The sequence below is a fragment of the Pseudophryne corroboree genome, chromosome 8 (genome assembly GCF_028390025.1).
Source record: "Pseudophryne corroboree isolate aPseCor3 chromosome 8, aPseCor3.hap2, whole genome shotgun sequence".
NCBI classification, from domain to species: domain Eukaryota; kingdom Metazoa; phylum Chordata; class Amphibia; order Anura; family Myobatrachidae; genus Pseudophryne; species Pseudophryne corroboree.
In genome coordinates this window covers 108720324-108743315 of record NC_086451.1, presented here as the reverse complement: position 1 = coordinate 108743315, position 22992 = coordinate 108720324, and the positions used below count along the sequence as shown (strand labels likewise).

The 22992-nt window shown below is 39.8% G+C and overlaps 1 protein-coding gene across 2 annotated transcripts in view; it reads right to left on the bottom strand.

Annotated features, from left to right (window-relative positions):
• Positions 1-787: 787 nt before the first annotated feature.
• Positions 788-22992, bottom strand: part of LHX2 (LIM homeobox 2) — a 46881-nt gene continuing 24676 nt past the window's right edge. For both annotated transcript variants that reach the window (XM_063936853.1, XM_063936852.1), the window contains exons 4-5: positions 5669-5874; positions 788-3273 (exon numbers count right to left, since the gene is read on the bottom strand). In XM_063936853.1, the coding sequence (XP_063792923.1) occupies positions 2986-3273; positions 5669-5874 (494 nt within the window). In that variant the 3' untranslated portion in view covers positions 788-2985. The remainder of the gene's footprint in view (positions 3274-5668; positions 5875-22992) is intronic.

Genomic DNA, 22992 nt, shown 5'->3' with positions numbered 1-22992 from the left:
GTGGTATTAATTTATTTCTCTTGGAATTTCCACATGTGCATCCAGTACACAAATTGTTTCTGACAACACTCAGTAGTGCCTCATGCCTTAGTGACAACATTAGTTCCTGGTGAATTTATTGTCTGCATTCTAATTAATATTTGTTCAGCTGACAAAATGGCTGCTCATGTGAGTAGAAGGCAGTTCCATTTTAAGGGGTCTATGTACTAAGCCTTGGAGAGAGCTAAAATGGATAGAAATAAAGTACCCAACAAACATCTCTTAACTGTCATTTTTCAAACACAGCCTGTAACATGCCAGTTAGGAGCTGATTGGCTGGTACTTTATCTCTGTCAACTTTATCTCTCACCAATGCTTAGTACATCCTAGGGCTTTTATGTAAATTTTTCAGGGGAATTGTCTAAGAAGGTATTCAGTTCTGTCATTATACTGATGGTTGTTATAAAATGCTATGAGGATCATATTCGTATTCTTAAAACTGACAGCTATTCCAGAATCAGATACACATTTATACATTTTGTATGTTTTCAGCCTTGTGAGGATCATTCCATTGGGTACTCTGTGAATCCATTTACTAAAATAATCTGCACTGTAAAAATAGAATGTGTAAAAACTGCAGACAAAACTTAAAAAAACAAAACTGTTTTCTGGTATATTTTCAAAAATTACAAATATTGTAAAGTAATGCAACTGGATACATCAATATTGCCATTGTTGAAATACCAGGATAATGATTTATATGAGGCAATGTAAAATAATAATCATTCAAATTCTATACAACAATTACTTATGTCACGGCCAAAATTTATTCTTCATATCAAGAACACTAACGTTTCTGTATTAAACAAGAACAAAAAAGGCATACGTTCATTCTATCTTAAAAATTAAGCATTGCTGAGGTAAAATTATCCATCCAAAAGATTCATCAACATCTGAGAATTGTTCTGACCTTATCCAACATTACAAATAGGGGGGGAAATATCACAATATGCTAAAGCAGGTGTACTATAGTCTTGGCTCATTTTGATGGTCAACAGCTCCAATTATTTAACCACTGGTTAATGAAGTGGTAATTAAGTATGAACAAGGTGATAGATCGACACGAGCCAGAGAGTCAAACCAGGGTATCACTGTGCTAAGAAATGGAATGGGCCCAAAACAAAATAATGAAGCAGCTTTTGTTTATTAGAATAATCTTTTCCTGCTTTATACCTTTTTTTTTTTTTTTTTTTTTTAGAGACCAAACAAAACTTTACAAAAAAATTACACACAGGCCATAAATTTATACAAGGTTGGTGTGAATTGGCTTTACCAATTATATTAATAAACACTAACTAAGTATGCATTTAGTCTTAAAGGGCATAATTTCTAAATACTTCTGGCGGCTCATTAAGAGGCAGGATTGGCATATATCATATTACAAAGTGTTTTTTGAGGTGGGTGTGGCACTGTTGAGGATATGTTATAAAATGGCGGGTGCAATGTGCCTTTTGGAATTTCCTCATATTCATACTTCATGTGCATTTCACACAATTATTATGAGTATGTTGGAGGCTGGACAATATGGGTATGGTGATATGACGGGTTCAAGGCCTGGTTCTACAATCAGAAGTCCATAAATTGTTACTGAAATTACCAAGTTCAATTTTGTGCATAAAACATTTTGTAGAACAGCTTGGATATACTGATCGTATTTCTTTCTGTTTCAGCCCATAATATTATTCACTGTGATCATTTCTAAATGAATTATAGATTAAAGACTCTGAAGAGATGACCAGAAAAATTGTTTCCTAATCAAGACCTCATGGAGGGATGAATAGGATAACTTTTATTCTGTAATTAATTTATCTAGAGTTCCTTGGTATAAATTATGAGGTAAGGTACATTTGAGCATTTCATTGAATTCTGATCTGGTCAGTTTCATTTTGGGTTTGAGATTAGCCTTGCCTTACTTAGGGAAGTGTTCCCTCATTCTCACTTCTTGGGAATCATTCTCCAGTCCAAACTCTACATGTGTTCATCTTATAGCCTTACATTTGAAATCTTTGCAAAAGCTAATACTGTATTACTTGCTACTGTGGTTAGCTTATCTAAAATGTAAAATTAATTCCTTTATGCTAATTGAAAACCAGTTTTTACAGTGAACATTGCTGTCTATTAAATTTAAAACAAAGCAAAAGTACTCCCAATAAGGGTGGGCAGTCTTATTACTCACTGGGCCATCAGTAATGAAATCTACTGATTTGTTTACAATCTCTCTACCATCATAAATAATACTCTTTCAAAGTAGCCAGTAGTCTTCTTTTCATGAACTATGCATGGTATATAAACACATTAACTGGACCAGAAGCAGACAAGGTCAGACCATTGATCAGGCCATCATAGAATAACCTTCTACAAGGTTATTTAAAAAGGACACATATCACACTACACAATTTGAAGAGCCCTATGGATAAACCACCTTCCCCGTAACTAATTTTGCATCCCATAAACCCGTCTGTATGTTGATACCAGTGCAAACTTCGAAAGTCATTGACGGAAATCATCAAATTTTACATTGTTCGCTCAGAGCATAGTTCTGTCCAAAAGTGTCTAAAACAAAGTAACTTTTTTAGGACTAGTCGAATAGTAACAAACTTGTAACAATTTTGTTCTGGTCATAAATATACAGAGAGAAAATGTATGTTGATAAGACAGTATATAAGGCACGTAACAGTCTTTGAGAATACAGAAGATTCAGCCAACTTAAATTAATGGTTCTTTCCCTTGTTTAGTCCACAAAACTGTACAGTTACACAAATGTTGTGTTGCAGATACATCTTCCAAGCTATCCTTCAGTTTATTGAAACACCGGGACAATGAACTCTTCTTCAAGACCATTCCCCCAAAAATGTAATTTATTCATTGAACAAAGTCTATTAAAATACACTTGGAAATCGACTAAAAATAATTTCTTTTCTTTAAAGAAACTTTTTCGAAGGGTCATCAGAAGAGATTTGTGAGTGTTGTTTGTGGAGGACTCCGAGACTCATGTACGTCCAAGCTGCCAGGCACTGAAGTCAGTACCGAGGTCACAGTTGGCATGGTAGGATTAGTCAAGTCTGTTAATGTTGTTGGGGTAGTGGAAGGACTCATAGAGGCATTGGAGATTTCAGAAGCCGGTCCTGATGGTGTTCCAGCCTGAAGTGTGGAATCTGATGTTTTATCCACCCCATTGTTCTCTTGTCGCAGAAGGTTCCGTCTGAATTTGGCCCGTGCATTCTGAAACCATACCTAGGACAAATGGAAAGTTATTGTTAGGCAATGGCTAGCAAAACAATGTTAAAATATGTAATTCTAAATAAAATTATTGTTTGCAACAAAAACTGAACTGTCTGGATAATGGATATATGGATGAAAGTTTGTGTTGGGCTCAGAAATTTAGCTGTTCAGATCTAGGATCAGGTCCAGATCTAGGACCAAAACTTTGATGTTTTTTTTTTTTTATACTGATAAGAATAAAGAAGATTGGTGAGTGCACCCCTGGTTGTGATTTCTAGATTGAGAGTGATTTTTTCCTCTTATTTTGGTTCACACCCCAGCAATAGTCTTGGGAATGCGGACCTTTCTGGATTTTATATATATATATATATATATATATATATATATATATATAAAATCCCCCATTAGAACACTGTATAAAATCTAGAGATTTGTAACCTGGTTTATTCATTTTTAGCATTCAGTGTACAATGATTAGAGAGGAAAAATACAGCTGTACAGAGGAGCACAATACATAGGAAATCACATTGCGGCTGATGCAGGGTTGGCTGCAATTGCACCCCAAATAGCAGGCACAATTTGCTTTCATTAAAAAAAGCTGTGATTGCAACCATATGCAAAGCTGCAACTATCATGTGATACATCGTAGCTGGTAATGTTAGCACATTCGTATGACATATGTCACGTACACTTGCCCCATTTTGCAACAAACGCATTCACTTTGGGCATCCATAAAACTGCTTACGCTTCAATAATGAACCATAAACAGTTCCTTTTTTTCTAGAGCAAAATGCTTAGCTTAAATACACTAAATAGGCATGATATATGCATGGGAGACAAAGAAATCACCTATCAGTGTCATCAGAGCATTGATAAACAGTTATTCACAAGCAGTTCACCAGTGCTCGTGCTCATCATCATCATCATCATCACTATACATTATTTGCACCTGCCCTTTACCGCCTGCAAATAATAAGCTTATCTCAGGTGCATATTTGCCCCTGTCTGCATCTGTTCTGAGTTGCTCAAACATAAATTCCCATACCCATGTCCCGCCCCATCCCACCTATCCAAACACAGACCAGCATAAGTGGCGAAATCACGCAAATCTGCAGGGGTGCATGTGTGTGCTGACTATTTTGTGGACACGCAAAAAGTGATTTCATGCAAAATATTCTATGTCAACTGGTACAGTGCTCACTGTGCATCAGGCCTATTGAGTACACATGCAAGTATTGCACCAAAGTATGTAGAATGCGAGCTCCTATAAACACAGTTCATGTGTATTCATTCAGTCACAGCATTGTTCCTCTTTCTTTCACCATTCTGTTTTAAAGGGCCATATACACGGGAGAGATGTGTGCTGAGCGATGCAGGGGAGGACAGGGGGGCGCTCATTTCACCCAGCGGGTGAAATGAGCGACGTGCTAGATTGAGGCTGCATGCAGGCCAATCTAGCACCGGTGATAGTCCCGCGCATCGCTATCGCTGTGGGGGGTATACACGAGTGATCTAGTCAGATTGCTTAGATTTTAAGCATGAATCTCTCCGTGAGTACCCCCCTTAACACATTTATGATAAATACAGAGCGATTCAACAAACTGCTTACTGAAGCCACTTCTGCTGTGATAGCATCTCACAGGGCACAGATACTATTCCTCAGCACATAACTGAAAAACTGCGTCTCTGATTACTGGAGCCAATGTTAGGTCATGTCACAGAGGCCAGAAAAAATCTCATACAGACACAAGACTCTAGCTGTGAATTCCTGCAGAGGTGGTGATGGAAATTCAGCTGTTCCACCCTAACATAATGATTTAAAAGTCTAGGAGGTCATTGATCATGTCTGACCACAAAGAAGAGGATACTACCAGAAAGACATTTCCATGTGCAATTAATTGTCTGTGTCTGTGTGTAATATATATATATATATATGTCTTGTACAGGTTGATGCCCTACCAAAATGTTGCTCTGAAGTCTAGTATGATTCAGTGTCACTCATGGACATTAGTGTAAATAGTGAGGGAGTGTACAGAACAACTCTATAAAACAATGTATGATAATTGTTGCTCAGCTCTAGAACAGAACAAGAAAACTTCCAGAAGCTAGCCACACAAGTGTATTCTGTAGCTTTATCCTTAGCCTAATTATCTTAAAGACATTTGGTTGCTGTTAAATATGTTTTAGATGAGGATGAGCTATACTGTCATCTTTGATTGCAGTAATGTTTTTGTTGTGGTCTATCTGGCTTCCAAAGTCACTGGCTTGAATTTATATTAAGAACCCTGATGACAGCAACCTATGCAGCAGGACATTTTTTTTCTCCTTTATCAGTTTACTTTTTAGCCTATGGTCATATACTATTTACATGACTAATTGCATTGGATTTTTTTTTTTTATACCCTACCTGTAAAACTCTTTTGGTTAAACCTGTCTTCTGAGCTAGTTGCTTTAAGTCCTTGGCGTCTGGGTTGTGGTTAATAGCAAAGTAGGATTTCATTGTCCGCAGCTGGTGGTGTTTGAAAGAGGTCCTCATACGTTTGGTTTTCTGGTTGGGGGTGTACTGTTGGTCTCTGTCCAGGTGGTCACCATCATTTTCATTGCAGCTTAGTGCTAGCAGAGACAGGAGAGGAGATGTCATTCATTACAGTAGAAAATCCCTACATCACATGCTAATGATTCCACCTCTACATTGAATTGGCCTTCCAGATAAACTGTTGAGCCACTTCTAGAGTAGGGGTGCCTGAGAGAGTAGGAAAATGTATTTTGTTTGGCTAATTATATTCATACGCTTCAATTCACCCACCTGTGGCACATGTGGAGGGAATATCATGTGACCAGCAATAATCAAACTAACTACTCCAGCACATATCTAGGGATTATAATAAACCACAACACTGGAAATGAGTTATCCTAAACTTTTGCTTGTGAAAAACAATTTTGCAGAATGATAAAACGTTTCTACATTCATACCTGCATAAAGTAACAAATTAGAGCAAACATTTGGAGGAAGAATGTAAACTTTTGACCCACTGATTTTTGAATTAATAATTTTTAAATTGAAAGAGCGCCGTTTTTTCCTCTCAAAAAAATTTATTCTTTCTCTATGACTGAACAGAGATTTCTAGGAATAGACTTTTCACTTATTGTTTTATTAATGCATTTATGGTACACAAACCCAACCAGGAATATTTCTTAAGCTGGACATACACTATACAATTATCTGGCAGATTATTTAACAGATCTGGCTGGTTGGAATGAAAATCTGGTAACGGATCAGAGCAAATGACAATCGACCAATTGCTCCCAAACACTGAAAAATGGACAAAAACTGTTGTTCATGAAAAATTGGTTTAAGCTGTGATTTAACCAATTTAATGAATGAGAGGTTCAGTCCATTTTCCAGTGTTTGGGTACAAATGATCGATTGTCATTTGCTCTCATCCTTTACCACATTTTCATTCCAACCAGCCAGTTGGGGCAGATAACCTGCCAGAAAATTGTATAGTGTAAGCCCAGCCTAACAAATCAAAACTGTTTGCATACTAAAATCTTGACTCATAAACTTTGTGTTTTCCATTGTACTCTTTATATGAATTTTGTATTTCAGTTATTGATATGAAATCTTCTTGACCAGTAATTCACAACCTTTATTCACCTTAGACCCTCTGGCCCATTTGTGTTATATGTACCCGCAGCATTTGCAAAGCAATACATTTGTCATGAATACAGTGGCTACGTACATTTGTTTAGGCGCCACTTTATACAGATTGAGTCTTCCAAATTGAAAAGTATTTTGGATATTAGATTTTTCTGTATTTTGGAATTTTTGTATACCATAATGAGATATCTTGGGGATGGGACCCATGACTAAATACGTAACGTACTCATATTTATGTTTCATGTACACCTTATACACATGGCTTTTTATACAATATGTTTAATAATTCTGTGCATTAAACAAAGTTTATGTACATTGAACTTTTAGAAAGCAAAGGTGTCGATATCTCAGTTGCGCTCAAATAAATCAGTATTTCTGAATATTCCATATTTTGGAATTTTGGATATGGAAGATTCAACCTGTATAAAAGCAATAAATAAGCTATAAACAAGTTTTTAAAAAAAATACGCTAGAATAGATTGAATTGTACTGATATATTTCTTATAACATTTACAGGGATACCAAATCCAAGGACATTTTCACATTTTTCTTCCAACATTATTATTTGAATCAACTATAAACTATTGTATTCTGATGTTGTAGTCACAAGTTTTGACATTAAGGGCATGATGTATCAAGTACCACATACACTTGCATGATTACTTACCTGCTTGTACAGTTCTTCCAATGTTGAGCTGTGTCGACAAACTGCTGACTTCGGGGTTTATGACCCCGGAGTCCTATTGTGCATGTGCAACCTGGGAGAAGGGGGGGGGGGGGATCCTTTTGATCCCTCTCCAAGCACTTTTTATAATCAGAACCCTATAGGCTTCTATAGACAACCTCATCTAAAGATACTGTTGACTACTGGGCTCAAGCTCCAGAAAGATGTTCTTTCCGGAGCTTGATGCATATGGGCACATTGCAACCCCATAGAATCCTATGGGGACTGCTGTGCTGGTGATCTGTAGTGCATGAGTCTGATATCTGCTGTGAACCATATGTATTGCGATAAACCTCCAAAATGTCAGTTTTCAAGTTATGATGGCATATTTTTCATTGATACATCCTACCCTACATGCACTGTGTCAGAAATTAACAGTCTCACTATATCCAGAGAACTGCAGGAAACATTAATGAGCTAGTCACTGTATTTTCCTGCCTGTTATGGCCATTCTGAGATGCATGGGGGCAGATATCGCTGGGAAACTACTTTCTCTATAATTCCAGTAGGATACCTGATCAATATATAAATGTAAACTGAGTGCTGTTGCCTTCTAAGGATAGACAGATCCTGATGTAATTAATGGCAAGGAAATGATTAGAGGTGGCCAAGGGCCGAGCCTCTAAGTTGGTGGAGGAAGAGGTGGCGACTGACTCGGTTACTAGTTAGGCTGGTGGGGTAACTGACATCCTGCTCACAGAGTGCCAAGGATGCATGTCTGCCAAAACCTGCCCCACACACCCTAGCTGTTATTTTTTGCATACACCAGAATGTCATGCGATAACTCCCTGAGGGTACCTCATACCAAATACAGATTAAGGGGGGGGGGGGTGCAGGGGACACTATACCCTGAGCTCTCCTCTCTCAGGAGGGCCCTCCTGCCAGAGCCCACTGACATCACTGGCTCTCCTTCTTGTGCAGCAGCAGAAGGAGGAACCTATCAGCCAGAATGCAAGCAGGAGAGTGTGCCGTGTACAGTAGAGCAGGAGAGTGTGTAGCGCAGAGACACAGGAGTATCAGGTTTATTGAGCTGCCGACAAAGATTCCTGATAAGAGGAGAGCTAGGAGAAAGGAAGAAGGTAAGTGACACCCCCACCCCCCCACACACACACACCTAACATATACAGCAGGCTAGATAAATGTGTCTGGGTCCTTTGTAACCTGTTATCTGATGAGAGCATTTGGGATTGGAGAGAGACACACAGAGAGTCTTCCTGAGTCCTGTCCCAGTGTGTAAGTTACACAGAGGTTGCTAATATTCTTGCATGTGACAAAATAGATTATAGATTTTTCTATGTGTATTTTAAGGTTGTTTACGTTGTCTTTGTTCTGTTGCAGGAAAACCTATAAAATAGTTATCTATTAATTATGTGGAGTTATAGACCCTACCCAGGAATTATTAAACTATTATTAGTTTAAATCTAATATACATCATTGGTTTAATTAATACACAATCTAATATACACTCATTGGCACTTAGTTCACCACTCATCTCCAGCAGTGTAGGCAGGTATGCAGTAAATACACACAACTCTATTTTGGGCTCTACCACATTTAAGGACATATTTATGAACCTTATATTTGCTAGAAATCCCCCAAGAACAGTCAATTTTATCTCCAGGAAGTAACAAGAAAGGGACTGCAGCTAATACAATATTTGCGATATCTGGTGCTGTTCCTCCATCACCGACAGCAAAAGGTTTCTATTCTATGTGGGGCTGCTAAATGGTCACATTTACCGTGGTTTCACCTTGGCAGCTAATGCCATCTTCCGATTCCAGTAGCCGATAGTAGCCCTTCACCAGGACAGGTCTATTTCGGAAGCTCTGTCCTGGCACCTAGAGAATGGTAAATGCAAGCGGTTATTTTCATTACCGTATTGCGAGTTGGCGCATGATTATCGCATCCCAATTGCATTAAAAATGCAGTTGGTGATAAATATGCACCTTAAACATACAGGGCCTGATCCCGCTTTGTATGGCATTGCACAGCCGTAGGGAAGCGACTGTACAATTCCGTATAAATGATATCCTAATGCAGCAGGAGGCGACTGTAGGAGATAGACGCCTTCTGCATGCATCTGCGAGATCCGTGTGCTACATCTGACAACACAGACCCTGGGCCCGGCATGCCTACAAAATGGTGGAGACAAGTCCCCATTTTGAAGAACCTTGCCATCTGTCGCCCCCAAACACAGCAGCATATCAGCCATGCAGTGGATAAGGATTGAGTGGCAAGCGTTAACGCTAGAGATGAGCGGATTCGGTTTTACTCGGTTTTACTCGGTTCTCAAAACCGAATCTTATTGGCTATCCAAAACACGTGACATCCGTGAGCCAATAAGATGTCGTTTTGAGAACCGAGTAAAACCGAGTAAAACCGAATCCGCTCATCTCTACTAACGCAAGACCAGTTCTGCACATGTGCAGAATGGGGCTTGCACATACGCAGACCACAAACCATTGGATTTGCACAGAAACGATCTGCATACAAGTCCAAATCGGGCCCATAGTACTTGGCGGCTAATGATAATGCAGTTTATTTAGTATTAGCTTGTGGCAAAATGTTTCAGTAATATCACTGGTACTTAATAAATTGACAAGCTGCATCCACCCTATACCCAACAAAGTGCTCAATGATACCATTGGTTCATAGTAAATATATGTTTTGTCCATTAAAAATCTCTATCTCTGCTCTGCATAGGTGATGGAAGGGTGTAGTATGGTTTGCCGGCGGTCGGGGTCCCGGCGACCAGCATACTGGCACCGGAATCCCGACCGCCGGCATACCAACAGCTGGGCGAGCGCAAATGAGCCCCTTGCAGGCACGCTGCGCTCGCCACACTGCGGGCTCGGAGGAACGCTATGCGCGCCACGCTATTTATTCTCCCTCCAGGGGTGTTGTGGACCCCCAAGAGGGAGAAAAGATGTCGGTATGCCGGCGGTCGGGATTCTGGCGCCGGTATGGTGGTGGCCGGGAGCCCGGCCGCCGGCAACCTGAATACCACCCGTGATGGAAACAGTCTCATGCAGCCTTTTACCTAATTGTACTACTTGGATTTTTTAGGTTAATTTCTGCAACACAAAAGGCTAGATGCATCATCGCTTGGAGAGTGATAAAATGGAGAGTGAAAAAGTGCCAGCCAATTCGCTCCTAACTGCCATGTCACAGGCTGTGCTTGAAAAATGGCAGTTAGGAGCTGATTTGATGGCACTTTTTCACTCTCCATTTTATCACTTTCCAAGCGATGATGCATCTGGCCAAAAGTCTATTTACATCTGCTGTTTTTTCCAATAAATTAATTTAGATTTAGATATTAATTAGAGATGAACCAAAACTCCCAAGGAGATCCGATGGAACCAAGTCCTGGTTTGGAACTTTCCGCGGTTCGGAATTCGGATTTTGAATTTGAATTTTGGGTTTTGGATTACGTAATTCCAGCTGTTTTTATCGTTTTTTATAAAATTTTATCAATGATAATCAATTTTTTATTTCTTTCATTTATCGATTTTTAACTGAACCAAAAACCAAATCCCCAAAACACTTGAGGGTTTTTATTGCAAAACCAGAATATAAACTATGGGTGTTTTGTGTACTGTGTGTATATATATATATATATATATATATACAAATAGAGAATTCAGCACTCACCATAGCAAGCTCACTTGTCCTTATGTGATACAGTTGCCAGCTTTTAATTCTTAAGGCTTTGTGATAGTGTAGGACCTGCATGTAGGTGGGGTACCGTGGAGCGGTATGCAGGCTTCCGTGCATTGGCCAATTCACTAACTAAACCCCCATCATTTATTTATTGATGTTGTGAGGACAAGTGAGCTTGCTATGGTAAGTGCTGAATTCTCTATTTGTATGTATTTGGGTAGGTGGCCATGGGCTGCATGCACCCCACCCTATGAGTGGTGAGTGCAGACACTGCACCCCGCTTCTGGGGTGGCGAGTGCTGTGGTTTTCTATATTTGTTTATATATATATATACATATACATAGAAACGTAGAATTTGACGGCAGATGAGAACCACTTGGACCATCTAGTCTGCCCCTTTTTTATCCTTTATGTAATCTCAACCCTTTTTGAACCTTAATTCTTTGTAAGGATATTCATAGAATTAAGGTTCAAAAAGGTACGAGTACTTGTGATACTAGGACACACAGCACAGGATATTTGTGGTACAATACCATAAAGTCCATCTATTGAATCTGACTTCCTGAGTATCACATGACAATTTTTTAAATTGATCAGGTTGGAAATTATAGGAATCATCTGTCGATTCTAATTCCATAAATATAACAAAGCTTATCTTCCATGACTGGCCAGGCATTTTCGGCTATGAGTTCATATTGGGTGATTCATTTTTAACCGACACATACCCCTGATGAAGTCTCTGTGAGAGACTAAACGCGTTGGGTTATCAGTCTTGTTGTGATGTGGCCTCCAGTCTACAATCTTAGAAGGAGGAGTTTGTGAAAGAAATATCTGTACACTTGAACTTATGTGGACCACCATTGGATGTTAGTGGCGGATGAAACGTTTTACGAACATTTATACCATTACAGTTTCAGATGGTTTTTTATAAATTTTATTAAATTTGTATATTGGAACCTACTGATTGCTTTTTTAAATAAGGTTATATTTATATATTTATATATATGTTTCACTCTATTGTATAATGTCTGGCTCCATCCACCAACGCCACATTGCACCACAGACTGTCCAGGAGTTGGCGTATGCTTTAGTCCAGGTCTGGGAGGAGATCCCTCAGGAGACCATCCGCCACCTCATCAGGAGCATGCCCAGGCATTGTAGGGAGGTCATACAGGCACGTGGAGGCCACACACACTACTGAGCCTCATTTTGACTTGTTTTAAGGACATTACATCAAAGTTGGATCAGCCTGTAGTGTGTTTTTCCACTTTAATTTTGAGTGTGACTCCAAATCCAGACCTCCATGGGTTAATAAATTTGATTTCCATTGATAATTTTGGTGTGATTTTGTTGTCAGCACATTCAACTATGTAAAGAACAAAGTATTAAATCAGAATATTTCATTCATTCAGATCTAGGATGTGTTATTTTAGTGTTCCCTTTATTTTTTTGAGCAGTGTGTGTATATATATGTATATCACAAAGTGGTAACGTAGGATCTCAGAAGACATATTAGGGGGTTAGGGTCCTAGTCAGACCAACTGTTGCTGTATGCTGGACAGAACTTTGACACAGGGATCCTGTTCTGAGCCTTCCACTGGATGTATATAGCTGAAACCTTTAATGAACTCTAATAACTGACAGAAATAACCATGAATCAATGCACTAAAATAACTGACAGAAATGAAGGAGGGAAGAAAAAAATATTGTGTATCCAACAGCCTTGGAATAGCAACATTGATAACAGAAGGAAAACTTTAAACCCATCTCGCAATGTAAAAGTGATTATAAAACTTAACAGAAAGGAAAGCCTGGGATCATGGCTACTGGCGACACCCCAAAAATAAAAACAACACATTCATCTCATGGGTGTGTTGGAAGGTGGTGCAGTTAGCAGACTGGCGCTCGGGATCCCGGTGGTCAGCATGCCGACCCCGGGATCCCAAATGCTAGAAATGCTGGCACACGTAATGCCGACCAACAGGGTCTATTCCCACTCGTGGGTGTCCACAACACCCATAGAGTGGGAAAAGAACCTGTGGCGAGCGCAACAAGCCACCGAGCCTGCTGCATGACGAGCACAACGAGCCCGCAAGGGGCTTGGTTGCTCTCGCCCCTTGCCGGCATTCTATTAACGGGATCCCGGTGTTGGTATGCTGACCACCGGGATCCCAGCAGACGGCAACGCAGCCCCAACCCATTGGAAAAGCCACTAAGCTACTAATTATTGTTAATATGTTGACAGTTACATCCAACTCATTGATAATAACTTAATAGCTTAATAACTGGAAAATTTAAACCCAGGCAATGCTGGGTACTTCAGCTAGTACATACGTGTGTGTGTGTGTGTGTGTGTGTGTGTGTGTGTGTGTGTGTGTGTGTGTGTGTGTGTGTGTGTGTGTGTGTGTGTATATATATATATATGTATATATATAAAAATATATATATATATATATATATATATATATATATATAACCAGTGTTTACTAAAATATTACAACACAGTGGCCTTTATATTTGATTGTTACCAGCAACAAAGGGGAAAATCTATGTTAATGTGTGTATGGTCTATAAACTAACAATATTTCAGATTAGAAATACATGGATAGACATGCTTCATTTTTTTTGGGTATAATTGCAAACTGCTTGCTCTGTATCTGGGACGCTAAGATTGTAAGATCTGTGCATCATTATCATTTCTAGTAGGAAAGAATCTCATTGTTTTTTGCATTATGCAAAGGAAAATGGGGCAAAGTCATTACTGCGGAGGTAGCACCAACAGAGACCGGGAATGCTGCATACTCGAGAAGGAATACTTTCAAGTTTGTAAGAAGATCCTATAGTGTGATATGTAAATGCTTCTGGCATGGCTCTGCAGCATAATGTAGAATAATGTTCTGATTCTCTCAGCTAGTGCCAGAAACATTTTATGTTAGTTAAAACCTATAAACAAAATCAGGAAAGTGATGTAGCATTTACAATGCGTAAAATGCATGACTAGATTAAAGGCAATCTCCTCATGATGGGTGTAACTAATATTACAGTGCGTGCATTATTACATGGATCCAACACTGGCAATCATGCCACATGACAGTTTGTTCAAAGGGGTAGGAATTTGCTAAATGAACAAGCTGCGCTACCACAGCTAGAACAGATTGAGATATGGTAGCCCACGTTTGGACGGAATATTACAAGGAAATCCGGACACACATTGTTATATTACTGCAGGAAACAAGGAAAATGGAAAGAGCAGGAATGAAGGTGTCAAATTCTGATTCTTCAGTACCTATAAAATGTGACTAGTTATGGGTATATGAATTGCAGCCCCACATCAAGTTGTCTAAATATTTATGTATTTATTACCAGCTATTTATATAGCGCATACATATTCCGCAGCGCTTTACGGAGAATATTTGGCCATTCACAACAGTCCCTGCCCCAGTGGAGCTTACAATCTATATTCCCTACCACATGTACACACACACACATTCACACTAGGGTTAATTTTGTGGGGAGACAATTAACCTGCCAGTATATTTTTGGATTGTGGGAGGAAACCGGAGTACATGGAAAATATACAAACTCCACATGACATCTCTACTATCCTATTACATACTGTTATGTAATAAGTCATATATTATGTGACACCCAGTTATACAGAAAGGAGAAATGGTATATAAGTCCAGGATTTCATCAACTTTTATTATTCATTGTAAAGTTGTAGATTCTATTAAATTGTCTGAAGCTCCGCCCACTTTTATAAATGTAATAGGAGGAGGCAGCCATGCAATGAGAAATACTGTCTCATAAAAATTAGAGATGAGCGGGTTCGGTTTCTTTGAATCCGAACCCGCACGAACTTCACTTTTTTTTCCACGGGTCCGAGCGACTCGGATCTTCCCGCCTTGCTCGGTTAACCCGAGCGCGCCCGAACGTCATCATGACGCTGTCGGATTCTCGCGAGGCTCGGATTCTATCGCGAGACTCGGATTCTATATAAGGAGCCGCGCGTCGCCGCCATTTTCACTCGTGCATTGAGATTGATAGGGAGAGGACGTGTCTGGCGTCCTCTCCATTAGAATAGAGATAGATAGATTAGATAGAGAGAGATTGTGCAGAGTCGCAGACAGAGTTAGTTTACCACAGTCAGTGACCAGTGCAGTTGCTAGTTAACTTTTATTTAATATAATATATCCGTTCACTTCTCTCTGCTATATCCGTTCTCTGCCTGAAAAAAAAAACGATACACAGCACAGTCAGTCACACAGTGTGACTCAGTCTGTGTGCACTCAGCTCAGCCCAGTGTGCTGCACAGTCATCAATGTATAAATTAAAAGCTTATAATTAATTGTGGGGGAGACTGGGGAGCACTGCAGGTTGTTAGCAGGAGCCAGGAGTACAATTATATTAATTAACAGTGCACACTTTTGCTGCAGGAGTGGTGACCAGTGCCTGACCACCAGTATAGTATTGTTGTATACTACTAATATCTCTTTAAATATCAACCAGTCTATATTAGCAGCAGACACAGTACAGTGCGGTAGTTCACGGCTGTGGCTACCTCTGTGTCGGCACACGGCAGGCAGTCCGTCCGACCAGAATTGTATTATTTATTATTATATACCTACCACCTAACCGTGGTTTTTTTTTCATTCTTTATACCGTCATAGTGTCATCCTAATTGTTACGAGTATACTACTATCTCTTTATCAACCAGTGTACAGTGCGGTAGTTCACGGCTGTGGCTACCTCTGTGTCGGCACACGGCAGGCAGTCCGTCCGACCAGAATTGTATTATTTATTATTATATACCTACCACCTAACCGTGGTTTTTTTTTCATTCTTTATACCGTCATAGTGTCATCCTAATTGTTACGAGTATACTACTATCTCTTTATCAACCAGTGTACAGTGCGGTAGTTCACGGCTGTGGCTACCTCTGTGTCGGCACACGGCAGGCAGTCCGTCCGACCAGAATTGTATTATTTATTATTATATACCTACCACCTAACCGTGGTTTTTTTTTCATTCTTTATACCGTCATAGTGTCATCCTAATTGTTACGAGTATACTACTATCTCTTTATCAACCAGTGTACAGTGCGGTAGTTCACGGCTGTGGCTACCTCTGTGTCGGCACACGGCAGGCAGTCCGTCCGACCAGAATTGTATTATTTATTATTATATACCTACCACCTAACCGTGGTTTTTTTTTCATTCTTTATACCGTCATAGTGTCATCCTAATTGTTACGAGTATACTACTATCTCTTTATCAACCAGTGTACAGTGCGGTAGTTCACGGCTGTGGCTACCTCTGTGTCGGCACACGGCAGGCAGTCCGTCCGACCAGAATTGTATTATTTATTATTATATACCTACCACCTAACCGTGGTTTTTTTTTCATTCTTTATACCGTCATAGTGTCATACTAGTTGTTACGAGTATACTACTATCTCTTTATCAACCAGTGTACAGTGCGGTAGTTCACGGCTGTGGCTACCTCTGTGTCGGCAGTCGGCAGGCAGTCCGTCCATCCATAATTGTATTATTATTATAATATATACCACCTAACTGTGGTTTTTTTTGCATTCTTTATACCGTCGTCATAGTGTCATACTAGTTGTTACGAGTATACTACTATCTCTTTATCAACCAGTGTACAGTGCGGTAGTTCACGGCTGTGGCTACCTCTGTGTCGGCAGTCGGCAGGCAGTCCGTCCATCCATAATTGTATTATTATTATAATATATACCACCTAACCGTGGTATTTTTTTTTCTTTCTTTATACCGTCATAGTGTCATACTAGTTGTTACGAGTATACTACTATCTCTTTATCAACCAGTGTACAGTGCGGTAGTTCACGGCTGTGGCTACCTCTGTGTCGGAACTCGGCAGGCAGTCCGTCCATCCATAATTGTATTATTATTATAATATATACCACCTAACCGTGGTTTTTTTATTGCGCCTCATTGCACCTCTTTTTTTCTTTGCGTCATGTGCTGTTTGGGGAGGGTTTTTTGGAAGGGCCATCCTGCGTGACACTGCAGTGCCACTCCTAGATGGGCCCGGTGTTTGTGTCGGCCACTAGGGTCGCTAATCTTACTCACACAGCTACCTCATTGCGCCTCTTTTTTTCTTTGCGTCATGTGCTGTTTGGGGAGGGTTTTTTGGAAGGGACATCCTGCGTGACACTGCAGTGCCACTCCTAGATGGGCCCGGTGTTTGTGTCGGCCACTAGGGTCGCTTATCTTACTCACACAGCGACCTCGGTGCAAATTTTAGGACTAAAAATAATATTGTGAGGTGTGATGTGTTCAGAATAGGCTGAAAATGAGTGTAAATTATGTTTTTTGAGGTTAATAATACTTTGGGATCAAAATTACCCCCAAATTCTATGATTTAAGCTGTTTTTTAGGGTTTTTTGAAAAAAACACCCGAATCCAAAACACACCCGAATCCGACAAAAAAAATTCGGTGAGGTTTTGCCAAAACGCGTTCGAACCCAAAACACGGCCGCGGAACCGAACCCAAAACCAAAACACAAAACCCGAAAAATTTCAGGCGCTCATCTCTAATAAAAATATAGGCAGACAAACAGAGGTATGGCCTGATAGAGAGATGTACGCTATTGCACAGCTGCTACAACTGTGTACACAATAATATACTGATGCCGCAGGAGGCGTCTTGTGTAAATAGATGCCGCAGGAGGCGTCTTGTGTAAATAGATGCCTCCCACCGCTTCTCTGATCGATGCTACGTCCAAAGATGCAGCATCGGATACTCTGTGTGAACATCAGGATGGTCACTGTCCTGGACATGCCCAGAAAATGGGGTAACTCCACACCCCTTCCCTGCCACCAAATGATCATGTTGTGGCTTAGATCTGGTGCACACATCTGAAAACATCAGAGATGTACACAAACCTTAGGGTTTTTCCGTACGTCTCTGATTCTGGTCCATAGACAACACCAAAACTTGCCCTTGGCACACAAGGTTTTATATAATGTTTGTAATTTATTTCTGTTCTAAGGAACCCAAATGTTTATAACTGATTTCTGTGCAAATGAATTCCCTAACTCTGGCAGCAGAAAGTTTGGGAACACCTGTGATCATAGGTAGGTAACGTTCGTACGGTAATGATTAACGTCACATTATATTTATTAATGTGCATGATCTACAGTCACACGGCAATGCTGATAGTAACATTACATTTATTCATGTACACCTCTCCTATTCACACAGCAGTGCTGATAGTAACATTACATTTATTCATTTGCAGCGTTGAGGAATGAATTCTAGGCTTTAAAAACATCTGTACATAAGCACATTAGGAAGCCAACGTCAGTACTAATGTTACCCAGAAGAGATAGCTCCCACATTTATCATATTGTTTCAGATTTTTTTAACTATCTCAACTTTCTTGTCTTTGAACTGAATATTTGTCTCAATTCCCCTACATTTGCCTTTCCAGTAATGCTACCAAGTCATACAACCCACTGGAAATAACTGCAGTGGTTATCTGAGAGAAAGGTAAGTATTAGTATTGCAGAAGAATGAAGAATACCATATAATATTAGTAACTCCAGTAGGGGTAGATTATCCTCCTATCAGGGAAGAGGAAGTGCATAAGTCAGGTGCACAGTGGGCTGGCACTGGAATACCGGCATTATCGTGTGCAGCACATTTCATTAGTAAAATCTAGAGAGGGAAATCTGCACTGAGGGGCGTATCTAGCATTAGTCTAGCATCATCAATCCCAACTCTCTTCATTCTATACCATTATTCTCCCTCCATATTATGGGCGGGATGTATTGCGCCAATGATCGCATGTAATCGGTGTTTATTAACACCATATGCATGAAGATTTATACAAAGGACAGCTCTCCTGATAAAAGCTGTCCTTTGCCGGGTGGGGACTTCTGGGTTTGTGACCGGCGAGTTCTTCTGTGCATGCATCATATGACCTGCATAAAAAGGTCCATAGGCTTCTATTGATGGCAGTGCCCATTGGGTCCAGGCTCCAGAACGTGCCACATTCCCGAGCTTGGCACATATGCAAAAAGTGACCACACCTTCGAAAACTGCATTTTTCTGAGGTTTGTAAAAAAGAGATTTGATGCATCCTACCCAATATCCAACCCAATATCCCTGCATCAAACCCCCAACTCAGTCACCTCAGTTACTTAAGAACGTAATATCCCACAAAGATTTGCTCTAAATTCGTATTATGCCAAAAAAAACTGTTTTTTATGTAGCACATATGCCAGTCCTCACACTAGTCAGTCCTCAGCTCCTTAGGGTGTGGAGAGAATTTGTATTTAAAGTGAAGGAGAAGATGTCCCTACAGTGCTACATCCTGTGAGTCACTGAGTAACGCACTCGCTGACATTGTCATCATTAAATGTCGGTGGCACTGGCACCAGTTATTTTGATGACAAGCTCTGAGGCGGCATCTGGCATTAGGGTGTGCCTGGGCACTCCTATAGCTGCAGGAAATGCGCACTAGATCCGTTTTTACTGCACTGTTTCAAGCTATAATCTCCAGCATTTTGGCTGATTCGTTATAGTAGCCCAGTCCAGTATGCCAAAGGCAGGGATATGCAGTGAGTTTAAATGTCTTAGGAGGCACTGGCTAACACCAGAGCCAGATTTACTAACAATATATGAGCCAAAGGGCACATGTGGGAATTATACACAGATACAGCAGCATAAACTGCTAGAAATTTGGTAATTTTTGATTAGAAAGGTGCAGAAAAGTTAGTCAGGTGAGGCACTGCCTCACCTGCCATATACTTTTTACTCCAGAGTTTTGACTATAAAAAATTATTAGAATACTAGAAAAAAGATATTTATCATATATTCTTTGTCTTTTTCATATACTTTATACAGTCAGAACTCTGACACAAACGTTAGTATGACAGGAAAGGCTCTGCCTCACCTGCCTCACCCCACCGCAGGTCACTGACCAAAGGAAGCCATTTATGTAGCTACAGCACCCACTATATTAGGATAATTAACAGTATTAACTATCCAAGTATGTATACTCCAGGGGAGTGTGCAGGGCACTAGAGAGCCTGGCTGGGCCCAGATACTTCTCAGGGGGTGTGCCCTAATCACAGGCGGCGTGGTCCTGCACCCTTTGTGGAAAAAAAACATAAAAAATTGTATTTTAAGCACCTCACTGGCCACACTGCAGCGAGAAAATCTACAACTTTTGCAGCCTGGTAAGGGGAGGGGAACCTGGGCCTCCACTGGGCCCTTCCATCAGACCTGGGCCCAGGTAATTATTACCCTCCACACCCTCTCTCGGCGCCACTGGGAGTGTGACTCCACTAACAAATGGCCTGTGGCATAACATCTCCTCCTCAATGGGCTGCACCTGCATAATCAAACAGAAATGTTATACATCCCATGCTCCCAACTATCCATTTTCTTTGAACCAAACCCTATGCACTTCTCCTTCCACAGTGATTCTATTTGTATTCTGATAGAAGATTCCTTTATTTGCTTAAATACATGTCTGTTAACATCGACTTTGTTATTATGAGATATATGGAATTTAGTTACCATTGGTGCAGTGGGCCGGTGGTAACTATCACTCTGTATTTCTGCTATATATACATAATGGTGTGCCGCTGTAATTGGCAGCGTCTATACATGCGTATCGTTAGTTAACCTGGTGGGTATCCAGCAAAGCCTATCCAGCATTATTGGTCCACATTGCCGGGTAAAGCTAACACCTTCCTGAAATGACGTTAGTTTGTGCCACAAAAAACTGTGGTCTATTGTCAATGGTGGTAAGGTGCTAAAGAAGATGCAGCAAATTAAATCTGTGGGTTTTTTGCAGTTAGCCTTTTCCTCGCATTTAGAGGGAGATGTGTCAAGCCTTTGAGAGAAATAACGTGGAGAGAAATAAAGTACCAACCAGACACCTTCTGTCATTTTTCAAGCACAGCCTGTTAAATGACAGTTAGAAGCTGATTGGTTGGTACTTTATCTGTATCCAAGGCTTAGTACATCACCCCCTTAGAGCTTTGTTACAAGATGTTAATAGTTTGCTGTGTTTTTTGTGAAAAAATATATCTGGAAATCTACTGAAGTGTCTAATGATAATTTCCTCTTTGACCACCTGAAACATCATATATAATATATAGCATTATGTCGCTACTTATTTGTTCTGACTGACCTATACCAGACGTAATATACCAGGTTTCACAATCGGTAACAGTCATAACAATCCTACTGGAAGAACCCAGGTATTAGCTAATTATTGGCTTTGTTCTATAATCCAATGTTATTGTAAACATGGGGTTCTGGACCTGCACAATGGACCATGTAGATGTACTTGCCTCCCCAGACCAGATGTTGCCAGGTATCCCCGTCTAGATGGATTAGGTCTACAGCTCAAAGACTTTTTTTTTCTCTATGATCGTTAACATCCTGATATTGAAATTAGTTACAAAAGAAAATTGTGTGTAGATTGTTTCTAAAAAAAAATATGCACTATTACCGTGACTGTGCTAGGTCGTGTAAGACCGAATGTAAGTGAAAAGTCCTAAACAACACTGCTATTGGAAGGAAATGTGGTGGGGTATTATGTGCTGAAGAGTAAATCACTCTGAGTTTGAATATATGCCATTTGATAGAAGGCCAGGCAATTTAGAAGCTGGCGATTGTCCATGGAGTTCTACACTTAACTCATTAAGCACCATACGATACCATTGTTTCAGGTTCCAGAAAGAACAAGCAACCAAGCAGCCTGATACAACACTACATAAGTATGTTAGCGTTTAACAGTTGTTCTTGTGTAAAGATTGTCGTCAGGGTTCTGTCTGACTCATGTTACATTTAGACAGTTTTCTTTGGGGTCTAATACAAGTGATTTACAAGTTTCTGATAAACACATTTCCTGACAAACTTATTATTATTATTATTATTATTATTATTATTATTATTATTATTATTATTATTATTATTATTATTATCATTACTAATACTACTACTATTACTATTATAATATTATTATTTTCTTAAGAAAGCTTAGAACAGGGACCCTGAGAAAATGATCTGGAAACTCAAATCTATGCGGTTTACAAACTGGTTTCAATTTTCAGCAGCCCTTTTGGTCTGGCTTTGAAAAAAAAATCAATTGCTTTTGAAAATAAATCTAGCTTTAGTTGCAGCCAAAACTAACTGACTTGTCTCCAAAGGACAGCAAAACTTGTTATTGTAATAGTGACACATGAAATCTGTTGATTGCTTGCAAAGTACTCTGGCACAGGCATGCGCCAAATCATTTCATTTTTGCAATGAAGAGAGAAGGGTGTTCACTCCAAAAGTATTCTGTGGATTAGGCTCCAAAGAATCTGCTGCTTTAACTAATCATTTTATGTAAAATACTCAAAGGAATCATTGTTGATACAAGCTACATTCATCCTTGAAATGGAAAAAGGTTGATTGCTATGTTTAATTACTTGTACCAATACATAGTTATCAGGACATTTTTGGTTGAGTCATATTGCATTGCATTTAATGTATTAATTGATCTGAATTAAACAAACTGCTTCTAGTTGAAATCCACAACCATCTCCCTACAGTTTATATTTTTTTAACATGTTGATTCCAACATTTTCCCAATTGTATTGGTGTCTACTTGCCCATTTCCCATCTCCTTAATTCCCCTC